This window comes from Penicillium robsamsonii (assembly GCF_028829455.1).
Source record: "Penicillium robsamsonii strain IBT 29466 chromosome Unknown utg000003l_segment0_segment0, whole genome shotgun sequence".
Lineage (NCBI taxonomy): Eukaryota > Fungi > Ascomycota > Eurotiomycetes > Eurotiales > Aspergillaceae > Penicillium > Penicillium robsamsonii.
Genome location: NW_026643221.1, coordinates 2,778,395 through 2,794,318, shown reverse-complemented (window position 1 = coordinate 2,794,318; position 15,924 = coordinate 2,778,395). Strand labels below are relative to the sequence as shown.

Below are 15,924 nucleotides of genomic sequence, written 5' to 3'. Positions count from 1 at the left end.
GTCTAGAGGGCAAGATTGAGGGGTAAGAAGAATAAGAATGCTGTCAATCCTGCTTGGGAGTGTTGACAAGACGCACAGATTCGTGGGCGGTCAACGTCATTTCAAACTGCAGGTAGGGGCGGTGCAGCTGCGCCACATCCACTAGCCACATCCCAACCAAAAGTCCAGCGAGCCGAGGATTGTCCCCGAATTTCTACAGGAGTTGCTATGATTTAATATGAGATTGCAAGTTCTGGAAAATCCAATGAAAATAACAGAAACATTTTTGACTGGTGATATTCTACAGCCTGCAGCCAGTGAAGTTGCAATTGCGCAGGATGCACAAGAAGACGGAAAGATATTCCTGAAAAAGCTCCCAGATCCCCCAAAACGCCATAACGAGACAGTACATTGGATCGATCAATATCCGCGACCGCGGAAGCCACCACCACCACGGGGGGCACCGCGACCACCTCCACGAGAGAAGCCACCGCCGCCGCCGCCGCGGGAGAAACCGCCGCTACCACCGAAACCACCACCACGACCACCGCCGAAGCCACCACGGCCACGGGGAGCACCGCCACGGCCACCGAATCCACCGCGGCCACGGGGAGCACCGAATCCACCACGGCCACGGGGAGCACCACCGCCGGCGCGCTTGGGCTTAGCAGCTCCTGGGGGAGGCTTGGGCTTGGGGAGGAACCTAAGAGGTGAGTTAGTCAGAGCGTAAATGAATGATAGAACAGCGAATCGTACTTCTCGAGAGGAAGCAGCTTATCTCCACCAATGTAGACCTTGTCACCGGCCTTGAAGGAAGTGGCGACAATACCGTCCTGGGGCTTGACGGTGAAGTAGACCTGGTTAATGGGACCGAGGATTTCGTCGACTTTGCCGATTTGAGTCTAGATAAACCAGTTAGGTCATGCTCTGTAGATTATATTGGTTTGGTGGAGTGGTGGCGTACCTTGTTCTCCAGGTAGATAGGAGCGTTGAAGTAAGGAATCTTGGGGTTGACGGACTCGCAGACCATCTCGCCCTCACAAGAGTGCATCACGGAACCCAACTCTATCAAAATATCAGCGAGATGAATCAATCGTTGTCGACTTGAGAAAAATAATTACCCAGAACCTGAGCTGGGGGGCCGAATGACTGCTGGAAGCCTCCGCGACCTGCAACAAAAAAATTTCGTTAGCTCCTTTTAACATCGCATTCACGTTGGAAAATTCTCACCACCACGGCCACCGCCGAAACCTCCCCGGTTGGCACCAGAAGCGTTACCACGACCACGGAAAGACATTTTGTGGTGATAAGGGTTATTGACGGCTTGTACAAAGCTGGAGAAGTTTTCGCTCGGTGGAAACTTGAAGCGGTAAAGTGTCGGCTAAGGGCAGTACCAGCACGTGACCTTTACTTCACCGCCCTCAATAAGAGTCATTTTCCCCTCCACGCGGAGCATACCACGATCAGAGTTCTTGCTCGCAGTCCAATTCCCTTGTACCATTGCTCCAAGGGGTTTAAAAATGGCATCTGAAACCCCCAAGGATCTCTCTGTGCGGCCTGCCGCCGACGCGCAGGCCAAACCCGCCTCTGAAGCCGCCGCTGCCCCTCCAAAAGATGCGAATGCGAAATCTAAGCAGGCCCCGACCCCCGATACCCTCCCGGAGGACATGATTGAGCGAAACAGGCTCTTCGAGGAACTCTGGCAACAATCTCTCGAGGAGATCAAGAACCGCCCCCACCCAGAGATCAACGTTACCCTTGACATTGGCGACGGCACCCCCCCTCCTCGGTCCCCGCCAAAGCCTTCGAGACCACTCCTGGATCTTTCCTGCGTGATGTGCCCAAGGATCTCAGCGCCAATATTGTTATCGCTAAGGTTGACGGAGAGTTGTGGGATTTGAACCGGCCTCTGGAGAAGGACTGCAGTGTGCTTCTTGTGCCTTTCAGCAACCCTGAGGCCCGTGAGGTGTTCTGGCACTCTAGTGCTCACACTCTTGGTGAAGCCTGTGAGACATCGTTCCACTGCCAGCTCTCTCACGGACCTCCAACGCCTCAAGGTTTCTTCTACGATATGGCCATGCCCGATGGGTATGTTATCTTATCACCTACCATTCACAATTGTGCCTATGCTAATATATGTGGGAAAACAGACGGGTTGTCAAGGAGGCTGACTGGAAGCCGCTTGAGACTAAAGCGTCGCGCATCTTCAAGGAGAAGCAAAGCTTTGACCGATTGGAGGTTTCCAAGGAGAACCTCAAGAAGATGTTCGCATACAGCAAATACAAGCTGCACTATATTGACAAGCTCGTCACCGGCGAGAGTAGCACCGTCTACCGTTGTGGTACCCTTGTCGATCTCTGCCGAGGCCCTCACATTCAAAACACCGGAAAAATCAAGACCTTCAAGATCATGCAGGTAAGCGTGGATGGTTGACCTATTGATCGAGGAAGACCCATACTCACTTTTACCCCCAGAACTCATCGGCCTACTTCCTTGGCGACCAGTCCAACGACTCTCTGCAGCGTATCCGTGGTGTCGCCTTCCCCGACAAGAAGCTAATGGCTGATCACTTGAAGTTCTTGGAAGAAGCTGAGAAGCGGAACCACCTGAAAATTGGCAAGGAGCAAGAGCTATTCTTCTTCGATGAGGTGTCCCCTGGTTGCCCATTCCTCCTCCCCAACGGAACCAAGATCTTTAACCAGATCCAGTCTCTTCTGCGCTCTGAATACCGCAAGCGAGGCTACCAAGAGGTCCAGACCCCCAACATGTACGACGTCAGTATCTGGAAGACCTCCGGACACTGGGCTCACTACAAGGATGATATGTTCAAGTTGGATGTCGAGAAGCGCGAGTGGGCTCTTAAGCCCATGAACTGTCCTGGCCACTTCGTTCTGTTCGGCCACCGTGAACGTAGTTACCGCGAACTTCCTATGCGTCTTGCAGATTTCGGGGTTTTGCACCGAAATGAGGCTTCGGGTGCTCTGAGTGGTTTAACTCGAGTTAGGAAGTTCCAGCAAGACGACACACACGTTCTCTGTACTTCGGAGCAAATAATGTCTGAGGTGGAAGGTCTGTTCGATTTCTTGCAGTCCGTTTATGGGCTGTTTGGCTTCACTTTCAAGCTGAAGCTGTCTACCCGCCCCGAGAAGTATATGGGTGCGTTGGAGACTTGGAACCACGCCGAAGACCAGCTCAAGGAGGCCTTGACCAAGTTTAAGGGTAATGATTGGACCATTGACGAGGGTGATGGTGCCTTCTACGGACCCAAGATCGACATCACCATTGCGGATGCTCTCCAGCGTGAATTCCAGTGCGCAACCATCCAGCTAGACTACCAGGCTGCGGTGAACTTCAAGCTGGAGTATCAGACCAACGAAAAGCAGGAGAAGAACACCGAGGAGGCGGCGAAGGAGGGAGAGACCAAGTCCGACGGACTGCCCCCTGGTCGTGCCCGCCCTGTTGTCATTCACCGTGCTATTATTGGTAGCTTCGAGCGATTCTTGGGTATTTTGATCGAGCACTTTGGCGGCAAGTGGCCGTTCTGGCTCAGTCCGCGCCAGGTTCTCATTGTGCCAGTGATGCCGGCTCTGAACGACTACGCTGAGGAGGTGCAGCGTATCCTGCAGGGTGACAAGCTGAATGCGGACGTGGACACCAGTGGCAACACCCTGCAGAAGAAGATTCGTACCGGCCAGTTGGCTCAGTACAACTTCATCTTTGTTGTGGGTGCCCAGGAGAAGGAGGCACGCACCGTCAACATCCGCAACCGTGATGATCCTGCTACCCAAAATAAGGGCATCATGGTCCCTCTGGAGGAGGCGCGGGTCAAGCTCCGGGCATTACGCAAGGAGCGTCGGTTGGAGAACACTCTGTAGGGGGTAGATTTGTTCCCGATTTACGAAAAGTGAAATGAAGTTACATGCGGATATTCCACTGATTCTGCTAAATATATCCCGTACATACTTAATGCTGTAGAATAATCAGGGGCTTGGTTCCAAGAGCGGAACGCGGCACCCTTAAGAGCGAACACACCTTACGTAGATCGACATCTTCCTGTTAACGGGAGTGTCTATTCAAAGTTTAGCCTACTTAGTGATCTCCCCTATTAGAAAAACAAGGATAGGAATAGTTGGACGCTTATGTGGTATTGTGATATCTTTTCAGTGGTCTATTCAGTGATCTCTTTAGTTTTATTCAAAATATTTTTTCCTCTTTCTTCTTTTTACAAGTAGGTAGACGAAAAGAAAGCGGAAAGAGGTTTTGTGAAATGACTTCTACCTTCATTCTCTAGTAACCTCTAGATTTCTGCCACTTTGGTCCCTGGAACCAGCAGTATTGTTAGCCCTACTTTTTTTCCATCCATAACCCAGGTTTTTATCACAATCTAATCACTTCATATAGCGGAGACTTTCTAGATTCAAGCTCATAGAAAGGGAGTTTCTAGATTTGTTCACATGTTTTTTTCCCATGTCTTAAGCCTGAGACAATCATATTTCCCATTGCGTAGCTAGCATGGTTCTCTGTCTCCTCATCTACTATTGATCTCTGCTCTCGTGCGTAGTGCTTTCGATGGGCCAAAGAAGATCTGCTAAACTTCTTTGTCGGTAAATTGGCTACTCTGACTATTTATCAATCTCATCCCATATGCACCATGCACCTAGACATCTCCGTAGACCTCCCTTAACACTTTTATATCACCTGGGTCATTAGGCCTTTTGTTGAGATGGGGATGAGCTACCGCGGCCAGGTGTTTGTAGGGTTGTTCACCATAACAAGATTTCTCTCTCTCTTTCTCATTCAGCGCGTGTTCCTGTTCCCAAGACACTCGGACATAAATGCAGTAAGGTCTTATTTTCTTGCTCGCAATGTGTTAGATCCCTCTTTGTCCCCATGAAGCATACAAGGAGCTTCATAGCAGTGTATAAATTATCTTCTCCTTCTGCCTCCTCTATAGAGATGTAGCATACATATTAGTTCTTAGTTCTTAGTTCTTAAAAGACATGAATCAAGAAGTTTTCTACCATACAGGACGCCGCAAAGCACGCACTGAGACTTCATGGTAATAAGGATTCTGGTAGCCGTGTGAGAAGCGCGGAATGGGTTCTTTGCCCACTCAAAAACGAGGAAGATTGTGGCAGGACATTTGCCTCGCAACACAACGCTGATCGGGATGCTAAGCAGTTCCACACTGGAATCAAATGGGCCTGTCTCTTGGCAGAAGAGGAGGGGTGCACGTAGGAGTTTACCGACAAACACAATGCCAACCGTCACGTTAAGACTGTTCACGATGGTAAGTCGACCCGGAAGCCGATTCAGAAAGACTGTCCTTGCGCACACGCGCGGGAGGAAAAATTCTCCAGAATGTTCTCTTCTCACAGCTGCGCGAAAACGCATGGTGGTGAAACATGACAAAGTTGAGGCTGATCAGATATCCATTCTGGCATGGCCCAGTACCTCACGAGATATTCCCCCTCGAAGACGTGGATGGGAAAATAATACCTGGATGGGACAAGCCCCCAAAGCTATCCTTTGTGGATGGCAAGTAGGCATGCTCAGACCCAGATTGCAGCGCAAGCTGGGTGGAAATCTGGACGATACAAAATAACTACTTGGCCATCCATATGAGTGCTTGCTGGCCCTGTGAGCACGCCGAGGAAAATAATTGAGACAGATTGTTCTTCTCAAGTCTTCGACGCGAGAAAGCACGCAGGCGAGCGCTACCACTAGCCCAGGTGGGTATGCCGGCACGAGCGATGGCTTGCCCACATACAGAGTAGGAAGCAGTTAGATGATGCCGCCTCGGCCCTTTATAACCGGCATGTTCAACGAGGACACTTCCGAGACTGGGAATATCAATCTCTAGAGGTATGTAACAATGAAAGAACAAATAAGCTTCATTTAATGGGAATGACAGGTCTCTTCACTCCCCCAGGGGGTTATCAAAACCTAACGATGAGCCACTAGCGAAGCTTGAACAAGCCATAGACGGAGGTCGGGAGAGTGAATCTGAGGATGTCGAACTGACCATGTCGAACTGACCATGTCGACAGCTACGTGGCTGGGCAGTCACTTGGCGGCAAAAGACGCATGAAAAGAGGACCTGAGCCTTTCCTACGCAAGATGGGACCCTTGATGTAAAGGGGGTGGTTGAAAAGCTCAAAGAAATGGGTATTTCCAACAAGACCGTGTTCCTGGCTGAGGGTCCGACGTTCTCCCGGGCGATGTTTGTGGAAGAGGCCAATATTAGAAGATTATCTTTCGTTAAATTAAAAGCCAAGGCTCTCGTATACGCCTAAATACATCTAATACAGTTTATTTCGAATAATTTATTCCTTAGACTAAGAGTTTGAAAATCCGTAGTCACAATCTAGTTCCGAGATCTAGTCTTTCGAAGGGTAAGGTCCTGAGTCGCCCAAGTTGAACTGTAACATGTAAAAGGAAATGAAAGAAACGAAATGTATTATGGCAAAATGTATTAAGCCAAATCGACTTTTCTTACAGTAGAATGTGATCGGAAATATAGCCCCATAAGCGCTGTATCAGCTGAAACACATGGAATTTTTTTTTTTCTCTGTCTCGAATTTCTTTGATTCGAGTTTCTTTGATTCGAGTCCATACTATACATCTTTAAATGTTTCTACATTTCTCTCACATAAAAACTTCCCTATACTGAAGATTTTCTTTCATTTCTAATTTTGACAAGCGTGGCGGATCACCCGCGGGGACTGCGGGGCTCTTTTGAATCCCATCACATCTCGACTTTCCCCTTTCTCTTCTGTTCTCTCTTTTTCTCCTGAACCTGGACTCTCGTTTCTCCTTAACTTTCGCCTTTTCAATTCCAACACCATGGCTGATTTACAAGGCCGCAAGGTCTTCAAGGTTTTCAACCAGGACTTTATCGTGGGCGAGCAATACAACGTGACAAAGGAGCTTGGTCAGGGAGCCTACGGTATCGTGTGGTAGGTACCATTATAAACCCCCGCGTGGATGGACACATATGCTGATAGTACCCAAGCGCCGCAACAAACATCCAGACCGGCGAGGGTGTCGCTGTCAAGAAGGTCACCAATGTCTTCAGCAAGAAGATCCTGGCTAAGCGGGCTTTGCGAGAGATCAAGCTGCTGCAGCATTTCCGTGGCCATCGCAATGTAGGCAGCATATTCTTATCAATACTTGTCCCGGCTAACTCGAGCCTTGCAGATTACATGCCTGTACGATATGGATATTCCCCGACCGGACAACTTTAACGAAACATATCTCTATGAGGGTAGGTGGTTGGCTGTTTTGCCTCGAACGAAGCTGGACTAACAATCCGGCAGAATTGATGGAATGTGATCTGGCCGCTATCATCCGCTCCGGCCAGCCTTTGACCGACGCCCACTTCCAATCCTTCATCTACCAGATCCTCTGTGGTCTCAAGTACATCCACTCCGCCAACGTCCTGCACCGTGATCTCAAACCCGGTAATCTGCTGGTCAATGCCGACTGCGAGCTCAAGATCTGCGATTTCGGCTTGGCCCGTGGTTTCTCAATCGATCCGGAGGAGAACGCAGGATACATGACCGAGTACGTCGCGACGAGATGGTACCGTGCACCGGAGATCATGCTGAGCTTCCAGAGCTACACCAAAGCGAGTACGTAACACCGTGTGTAATTTTTGCCACCGAATACCCACTAACCCCACATGTGCAGTTGATGTTTGGTCCGTGGGCTGCATTCTCGCCGAGCTCCTTGGCGGCCGACCCTTCTTCAAGGGCCGTGATTATGTTGACCAGCTGAATCAGATCCTGCACTACCTGGGTACACCCAACGAAGAGACTTTGGCGCGCATTGGATCGCCCCGCGCCCAGGAATATGTGCGCAACCTGCCCTATATGCCCAAGGTAGCCTTCAAGCAGCTATTCCCGCAAGCCAATCCCGATGCGTTGGACCTGCTAGACCGCATGCTGGCGTTTGATCCGTCGTCTCGTATCTCCGTCGAGGAGGCCCTCGAGCACCCATACCTGCACATCTGGCACGACGCCTCGGACGAGCCAAACTGCCCCACGACTTTCGACTTCCACTTCGAGGTCGTCGAAGAAGTCCCCGACATGCGCAAGATGATCCTCGATGAGGTCATCCGCTTCCGGGCGACCGTCCGCCAGCAAGCGCAGGCCCACTCCGCCCAGCAGCAGCAGATCGCTCAGCAGACTAACATCCCCATCCCGGATAACCAACAGGGTCCTTGGAAGACTGAGGATCCTCGACCTCAGGAGGCTACCGCTGGCGGTGGTTACAACCCTAATGACTTGGAATCCTCGCTGCAGCGCGGCATGGACGTGCATCACCGTTGATACCTCTTTTCTTTCTGCTTTTTTCTTGTCTTGGCTGTTCGGCGTGTTGAATCCGTGTCTTCCATCGCGCCCTGCATGTTGATTTAATTTAGCCAAGAGATACCTTCAGAGAAACAAAAAAAGACTGGGACGATTTATACGGGGTTTCTTTCACTTTTCAATTTCCATTTTTAACTGGAATCTCGAACACGACTTTCTCATCTCTCTTTGTGATTCTGCGGTCTGCGCTCTGGTCCGATTTCATAGGCTTGGATTTGTGTCTGCGTTTCCCATTCTCCTTTTATGTGACCTTCGTGCTCGTGTCTAAATCTTTTGACTCCTCCCAAAGCTATACTGGCCATGGTTCCTGGTTGGGTATGATGTTTATGTCTGGCTATGGTATTACTCTCTGCATTGCGTCTCTTTCAAGTAGGTTCATCATAGATAGATTGTCAATTAAGTCTCCCTCGGAGGTGTCTGCCAGGGGTGATCCATTCAACACAACGTAGCTCAAATACATTAGCTTCCTGTAATAAATAATGTCTGGACTACTCTCGTTTTCTATGAGGATTCGGCCGTATCATGAGCTAGCGAATAACCCGATTTCTTATCAAGATCAGATCTCTATTCCAACCCTAAACCTTCAAGCTTCGTGTTATCGGAATCCAAATGCCTTATACTGTTACTTCCCTTATTGGTGTAAACAAGGCCATACCTAAATTCGGTAGTTGACCACGTGCCAAGCCACGTGTCTGCCATCGTACCTGACTTCCACCAAAAGGGTAGGCGGTCATTTTCTGACCAAAGTGAGGTTATATTGAACTGAACGAATAGATTTTTCGCCCTTCGGGGCATATGGTCAACTGAAAATATACAGAGAAGATTAGCATGGCCCCTGCACTAATGATGACACGCTCAATCAAAGAGAAGCTACCTATTTTTTTTTTCCTTTCCATGTCCTTTATTGAGGGTATACCAAGGTGGGTCCTATAACGACATATAATTGGTCCTACGCTTTTGGGAAATCGGGTGGGTCGAAACCGACGGCCGGGTTTCGAATGACGTTGTCGGCGTGTTTACTTTTATTGACTTGGACGTCACTACAACATACTAATTCCCTCCTGGATGACTTGCACGACATCATACGCTGCTAAATACACTCATACTCTGAAGATCTTAATCGACTAGTAGGAGCAAAACTATAGAGAAGATCAGCCTTGCCATACCAGCACATTCTAAGGCCAAGCTACATAGAGCAGACCATACTATAGCTTGGAGAGATAGATGCGACATATAGGTACATGCCATGGGCAGGTGATTCAACTGTACGAGCGATCACGAGCAATACATTACAAGTCTTGGAGATAGCACTAAGGAAGATAAAGGAACAGATTAGACAAAATGAAATTCATGCATTCATATACGATAATTATCGCAAACCTAACTGACTCTAGCCAGCAGACAAGCTTCATAAAGCAAGCCAGGGATTTTAAGCACCAAAACCAGTATATCTCAATAATAGTATCCCCTCCACCAAACAGCCATACAGGCCGCAACAACCAAATCAAGCATTTTAATGCCTTCATCTTCAATAACCAACTTCCCCAGTTTCGCACTCTTCCCTCTTAACCCACCACCAGCAGGCTCCCTCGCAAGCGAAAAATCCAAGCGATCCTCATCGGAATCATGATCCACATCTCCGCCACTACTGTTACTCGTACTGCGGTGTGAGTGAGACTGGGCAGCGGGGTGTAATTGACTCTGGCGGGTGAAGCGTTGCGCGCGCAGAGACGTTCTGCGGAGGAGGGTTGAGGGGTGGAAGTTTTGGCGCGGGTCTGCAGGGGGTGAGGTGGGGAGAGGTGGAGGTGCGCCTGGGCCTGTGTGCGCGCGTGGCCGGGCGTAGGTGTTTGGGTTTAGGAGGTTGGAGAGGGAGTTGCGCTTTGCGGATGCGTAGCTATTGCTGGAGGAGGATGGGCGTAGGGGTTCTCCGTCGGGGCCGGGGTTATTTTCGTTTGAGTTGTCGCTTGGGCGGGAGAGAGACTGGATTTGGCTTTGGGTGAAGGGGGAGAGGTGGTTTGGATGGGGTTTGTGGGCTGCGTGGTGAGCGTGGGAGTGGAGGTTCGCTGCTTGGAAGGGGGTGTTGAAGCGGAGCTCGGCGACGGTTACGGCGGGGGGTGCTTCTGCTTCGCCGTTGGGAGGGACGAAGCCGCCGGGTGTTGGGATCATGTGTTTGCATTTGAGGTTTCGGCCGTTCACGCTGTTTGTGAAGGTACATGTACCATTCCAAGGAGAAGTGAAGACGTAGTAGCCGCTTTTCAGCTTGGAGGATGACGACGGGCCGTCTGGGGTGTGGCCGTTGCTGCAATCTGTGGTAACGGAGTCGTCATATGGCTTTGATACGCAGAGCTGGCGGTGGAATTTGCGTGGGCCACTTGGCTGCTCCTTTGGTTGCTCGGTGGGTAAGGATTGGGGAATGGCAGAATTGGGTAGACGTCCGATTCCCAACGGGAGATTAGCTGCCAGGCTGGATAATGAAGGCATCTCATTGGAGCCTGCGAACCTGTTATATCCCGGTGTGGAGATCTCGATATCGACGGCATTGCGGTCCATTCGCGGGGTGGATATAGTGGCCACATTCCATTGTGTACCGGACGTGGGATCACGTCGGATGAGCGTGATATGAAAGCCAGCATTGCTAGGAGGTTTGCCATGTGCGTTTCTATGCCGGTTGGGAGATTGTCCAGGGCTTCCTAATGGTGAGCCGGTACGGTCATGCGAGGAACGAGGCCGGAATTGCGGTCTAGGAGAGTCAAGGCTGTGACGGCCAGCCGACAGCGCCTCGTATTTTGCCTCATACTTTTCCCTCCAGTTCTCTCCCCGATTTTGTAGATGTTCGGCAAACGCGGTCCATCGTGATGTCCTCTTAGACGGGTCCTCGCCTGCTGTAGTGCTCCATGATTCTTCTCCAGGCGGCAAGGGAGGCAAAGGTCGCCGCGGAACAGCGCTCCTACCACCCGGTTCTCCCGAGATCTGTCCAGGCATATTATTGCTCAAAGGAGGCTGTATATTAGTGACCGGAGTCCCAGAGAAAGATATGTTCTCTGCAGTAACCTGCGGCATAGGGACTTGACGTGGTGGTAAGGCCGGAGGAGCAGTGGCATCCTGTTGAGGCGGTGCCAGCAAAGGCTCGGGGTTGACGTCCCCCCCTCCACCAACTGGTTTCCGGCGCACATTGTTCAGCCGCGCGAATTCGCGCTGTGCTGGGTCACCGGCGCCCGCTTGCTCGAGACGCTCCTTCCGCAATTGGGCTTCCACTTCACGCTCTTCCTCCACTTCCTGGAGTAGGGTATCATCGTCGGGAGTCGCGACATGGAGATAGTAAAGAGAGGCGTTGATCGCCTCGGCAGAGACACTGGATTTGGTGGGTGGTTTGAGGGGTGAGAGGAAAATGTCTGTACGTACAACCTGTTAGTTATGGTTTATCATGTTAAAGCACGATAAGGCGCAACCATGGGACATTCGAGATCAAAATAGAGAGATTAGAGTGTCAAGACAATGGAATTGAATCATACCTTTGCTTCCTGGTACACGCACAATGTACAAAGACAGTGGTTCCTGCTTCTCGTGGGTGGGATTTCGTGGGTAGGCGGGGGGATTCGATGCGATAGCGGTGACCGACGACAGTGATCGTGCCTCGATGGGGCCCTGAGGGACGGTAGACATTGCGGACAAGGCCGCGGTCCACCCCGACAAGAAACGCACAATATCGAAGATGGAAGTTATGTTGAGTTGAGGGTAAATAAACAATGGGTCTCTCGGCAGTAGGCGGAGTTGGTCATTCCGCCGAGGGGAAAAGAGAGGGGCGAAATCTATTCCTGTTTTTCTAATCTTTCTTCTGTTCTTCAGAGTTGAAGTTGTACAGGCGAAAGCCAAAGGGAAGCAAGGGCATGGAACAAGGATATAGAATGCTGCCTATCGTGGCGCAGTACGCGTAGGCACCTCGGGCCTCGTTTGGGATGGAGTACACCTATACAAGGTAGAATTTGGGATCGATGCAATTGACGCCAGATATTACCGCTGTTGGGGCCAGAAATGGTCGCCAAACAGAGACGCCCTGACTGAGAGAAGTGCACCAATGATCAGCATTTTCACCATTCCAACCATTCCAACCATTCCAACCAACTTACACATCCAAAATGACAACTGTTTTGAATGTCCCCTGCACCAACCGCCCAAATCCCTTCTCCAAGCCAATCCAAACCCTTCTAACACCTAGCAACCTTTCCTCGGCGCCAACGCCAGACGAGACAGCTGCCCAACTTGTCAACTCTGTGACTACGTCGTCGGACCCTACCAACGCACTCTGGGAGCTCTGGGACGCCTTTTTCACGGCTGTCGTCACCTCTCGAACGTCACACGACTCTCATCTCGCCCTCCTCGGCGCCCTTCACGCGCAGCCACCAACGCAGCTCAAGGGACGCGCAAGATCTAGCCTAGGCAGCTACATTGAGACTGACGGAAAGCTACACTGGCAGACACTGCCGCGGTTCAGCGCGCAGTGGCAAGACGTGCACGATATTCTCGAGGCCTGGCGCGACTGGGATGGTGTGCGTTCGGGTGCGGGAGATAACTCTACTATTAGTGCGTTAAGTAATAGCGGGGATGAGTACTTTCTCCGCTTCTGCGTCTTCTCGGCTGCGCTGCTAAAAGCGACCAAAGGTAAAGGTGAGGTGCACCCTATATGGGTCTTTTATGCGTGTCGTGACTTGCTGGAGCATGAGGGACCCCAGCCCCGCCCACCAAAAGCGCATAGGATGTCGTCGAAGCAGTTGTGGGCGCTGGATGTCCGGATAGCAGCGATCTGGATGCGGGATGGGGGTTGGGCACTATGGGATACGGACTATGATGAGCTGCGGCGGCACTGGGCGGCGGCGTTGGATGATCAGACAGAACTATGGCCGAGAGAGGATGGTCTGACGCGGGAGCGTTGGAGATTGTGGGGAGAGAGGCTGCAGGCTTTAAGTACGGAGGGAATTCTGGACAAGGAAACGAGGGTTGTGGTTACAGAAGCTGCTGAAGTGGTTGGTGGCATTTTGGAAGGCTCGACTTAGGCTATTGAGCTCCTCCCTACGTAAATATTCCAACCGCTATATTGTTCATTGTTCGTATATTTGGTATCTTCAGAGTAGCTACAGGGTCAAAAATAAAAGTAGAATGGTCTGATAAAGAAGGAAGAACAAAAAAAGAATTGAAGGAATGCGATCCGGAGGCAGTACTCCTGGGGGTGTCGATACAAAAGAAACTCCATGCTGCAACGCCTGACATTTCCATGTCCATGTCCACGTCCTAAAAAACCCCATGTATACCGATATTAGACAACAGTCTCGGACCGTTCACCTTCCGCAATGACTGGTACACCCAGACCACGATCTGGACTCTGCAACACAAGCTGTTCATGACGTCGTGCCCGCAGGAAGTCACTGACCGCACGGATCAGAATGAACCAACCAACAATCATTAGAATATATGAAATCCATTCACTGGTGCTGATCCCAGATATGGCGCCGTTCCCTCCACTGCCCCCGCTTTCACCAACCGTGTTCGGGTCGAAGTTGTGGCTGTTGGGGTCAGGTGGAGGAACATACTCTGTGCCTCCGCCCTCAGAGCCCGAGCTGTCACTGCCACCTTTCATATAGAAGCCGTATTGAACAAGAGTAAGACCGAGACCCGCTCGGCTGCCGTTCTTTGCGGCGTGGGTGGTGTGAAGGAGATAGGTCAGCAAGAAACCAACAAGCTGGAATGACATTGAGATCATGGCGTTCCAGACAAATGAGAAGACAGATCCAACGGGCAGTCCATCGACATAGACCTCGTCGGACGAGATACCAGGAGCCACAATGGTGGTCTCCCAGTATGGCGGTGTCGCATCAGCGGCGGCTTCTTCGTATGACTAAATAAGATATCAGTAAAGAAGCCTTTTAATATCCAAAAAAAATCCCAATCATCAACTTACAGGAGGAAGATCCTCGTTCTTCTCACCCCGTTCTGGCTTGGCGGCAAGATTGGCAAAGACTCCATCATTCGATGAGGCGATCTGCCGACTCGCTCCAGAAGATGGTGTCGTGAAAGTTGGTAACATCGTTGGCCGCCTGAGAAGCCCTGAATGAGTCTGATCCTGTGCAGCGCCCATCGACTCCGATGAGGACGCTGCGGTGGTATGGCCGTTATCCGGGGGAGCCCGGAAGTCGGGGTCGGCTCGCATCAAGCGCTGCCTGTCATCTGGCTCATGGTCGTCGTCGGACTCGTCTTCGTCGCCAAAGGCATCGGCCAGTGTCTGGTCGTCATCGTTATGTTGCGGATCGTTGTGTAATAGCCGCCTCGATGATGGTGACGACGAGCGGGATCCGGAACGGAAAGAAGGTGAAGAGTTGTTATGTTCAGGTCGCGTGTTCAACGGATAGGAATGTGGTCCTTCCTCTTCATCTTGGGCGTTTACCTAGACAAATAAAGGTCAGTATTTTGCCGTGGGGTCCCATCCGGGGGTTGTTCTGATAGGGGATCAGCGGAGGGGATTGTACCCGTGAATAGCGCTGCGAGCTCATGGCGAGCTGAGCGGGAAGCGGCCCTGATTAGAATCAGAAAGAAAGATGAGACAGAAACGACTTAGGTTGGAATGCAAAAATGATATTAACAAGAGTACAAGGGGATGAGAAAATGTCGGGGTCGATGAGAAGGCAACAGGAATGGATGTGGCTGTGGATGCCTGATGCGCCAGGCCAAAATAGACTGTTCCCGTCTTTGCCTCTTCTCAAAAGATCTCCGTTGAAGATATCCTTCCCCTATACCACAATTATCTTGTGATATCTCTTGCCCACCATGGCTAAAGCACCTGTAAGTGTCTAATCTAACATCCCAATTATCCCAAGCAACGCCATCGACAAACCCCCAACGCTCAATCCCAAACAATATCCTTACAAACTACCCAGGTCCTTAACCCGCGCTCCCTCCAAACCCGCCTCACGCACCTTCTCAAGCACTGGCCCTCAGATGCAGTCCGCCCAGCCTCAGTCTCCGTCCAAGCCTACATTGAGTCCCGTCTCCAGCCAGCAGACAAGTCCAGCCCGGCAATCTCCGAGTCCTCTGTGAATGCACTCGAATCGCTGCTAAACAACCGCTACGCGCGCAAATATCCCATGCCAGAAAGGCTGCGCCGGCCGGCCAGTAACCCAGACCACTATGACAATGTCGTACGTGAGTTTGCAGAGGCGCCGAACCGCGATTGGTTTGGACGCTTAAAGAAGAGGATGGCCGGTATTATCCGCTTGACGTGATGCCTCTGTTCTTGCTTTATGTATAGACTTTTATTTTTGACGTTGGAAAACTTGGGAAAACTTGATTGATCATTGTCTCTTTGGGTTTGGGTGAGCATTATGGGGTTTTCATTTGATGGGTTGCATGACATGTACCAATACCTTTTTTTTTATTGTATACCTACTATATTTTCTACTCGAATTTATGAAATTGATTCAGAGCAGTTCTTGAGGTATATCCGGGATATATCCATGGGAATGAAATTTGAAACAATCTAACTCCTAATTGCTATATACAAAACGCTTGAAGAAACATACAGTCT

At 50.7% G+C, this 15,924-nt stretch overlaps 7 protein-coding genes across 7 annotated transcripts; 4 read left to right on the top strand and 3 right to left on the bottom strand.

Annotated features, from left to right (window-relative positions):
* Window positions 1-399: 399 nt before the first annotated feature.
* On the bottom strand, window positions 400-1,288 carry N7447_005778 (H/ACA ribonucleoprotein complex subunit GAR1/NAF1; the record flags this gene model as incomplete). Its single annotated transcript, XM_057230040.1, has 5 exons — window positions 1,210-1,288; window positions 1,101-1,148; window positions 944-1,044; window positions 736-881; window positions 400-682 (listed from the first exon to the last, which is right to left on the bottom strand). Exons 1-5 carry the CDS (start codon window positions 1,274-1,276, stop codon window positions 400-402), a joined length of 645 nt encoding a protein of 214 aa, XP_057085130.1. The 5' UTR covers window positions 1,277-1,288.
* A 211-nt stretch (window positions 1,289-1,499) lies between these two features.
* N7447_005777 (threonine--tRNA ligase THS1) lies at window positions 1,500-3,854 on the top strand (the record flags this gene model as incomplete). Its single annotated transcript, XM_057230039.1, is given in 4 exon segments — window positions 1,500-1,811; window positions 1,826-2,067; window positions 2,130-2,394; window positions 2,454-3,854. 4 exon segments carry the CDS (start codon window positions 1,500-1,502, stop codon window positions 3,852-3,854), a joined length of 2,220 nt encoding a protein of 739 aa, XP_057085129.1.
* Window positions 3,855-6,825: 2,971 nt separating this feature from the next.
* mpkA (mitogen-activated serine/threonine-protein kinase SLT2) lies at window positions 6,826-8,312 on the top strand (the record flags this gene model as incomplete). Its single annotated transcript, XM_057230038.1, has 5 exons — window positions 6,826-6,938; window positions 6,995-7,127; window positions 7,180-7,246; window positions 7,299-7,613; window positions 7,672-8,312. 5 exons carry the CDS (start codon window positions 6,826-6,828, stop codon window positions 8,310-8,312), a joined length of 1,269 nt encoding a protein of 422 aa, XP_057085128.1.
* A 1,491-nt stretch (window positions 8,313-9,803) lies between these two features.
* N7447_005775 (uncharacterized protein) lies at window positions 9,804-12,014 on the bottom strand (the record flags this gene model as incomplete). The annotated part of the gene is made up of 2 exons (XM_057230037.1): window positions 9,804-11,743; window positions 11,864-12,014. 2 exons carry the CDS (start codon window positions 12,012-12,014, stop codon window positions 9,804-9,806), a joined length of 2,091 nt encoding a protein of 696 aa, XP_057085127.1.
* A 473-nt stretch (window positions 12,015-12,487) lies between these two features.
* On the top strand, window positions 12,488-13,402 carry N7447_005774 (DUF3632 domain-containing protein; the record flags this gene model as incomplete). Its single annotated transcript, XM_057230036.1, has 1 exon — window positions 12,488-13,402. The coding sequence occupies one exon, from the start codon at window positions 12,488-12,490 to the stop codon at window positions 13,400-13,402; it is 915 nt and encodes a 304-aa protein (XP_057085126.1).
* Window positions 13,403-13,662: 260 nt separating this feature from the next.
* On the bottom strand, window positions 13,663-14,893 carry N7447_005773 (metal homeostatis BSD2 family protein; the record flags this gene model as incomplete). Its single annotated transcript, XM_057230035.1, has 3 exons — window positions 13,663-14,241; window positions 14,305-14,787; window positions 14,870-14,893. The coding sequence occupies 3 exons, from the start codon at window positions 14,891-14,893 to the stop codon at window positions 13,663-13,665; spliced, it is 1,086 nt and encodes a 361-aa protein (XP_057085125.1).
* Window positions 14,894-15,167: 274 nt separating this feature from the next.
* On the top strand, window positions 15,168-15,622 carry N7447_005772 (ubiquinol-cytochrome c reductase complex assembly factor 2; the record flags this gene model as incomplete). Its single annotated transcript, XM_057230034.1, has 2 exons — window positions 15,168-15,182; window positions 15,278-15,622. 2 exons carry the CDS (start codon window positions 15,168-15,170, stop codon window positions 15,620-15,622), a joined length of 360 nt encoding a protein of 119 aa, XP_057085124.1.
* Window positions 15,623-15,924: the final 302 nt, after the last annotated feature.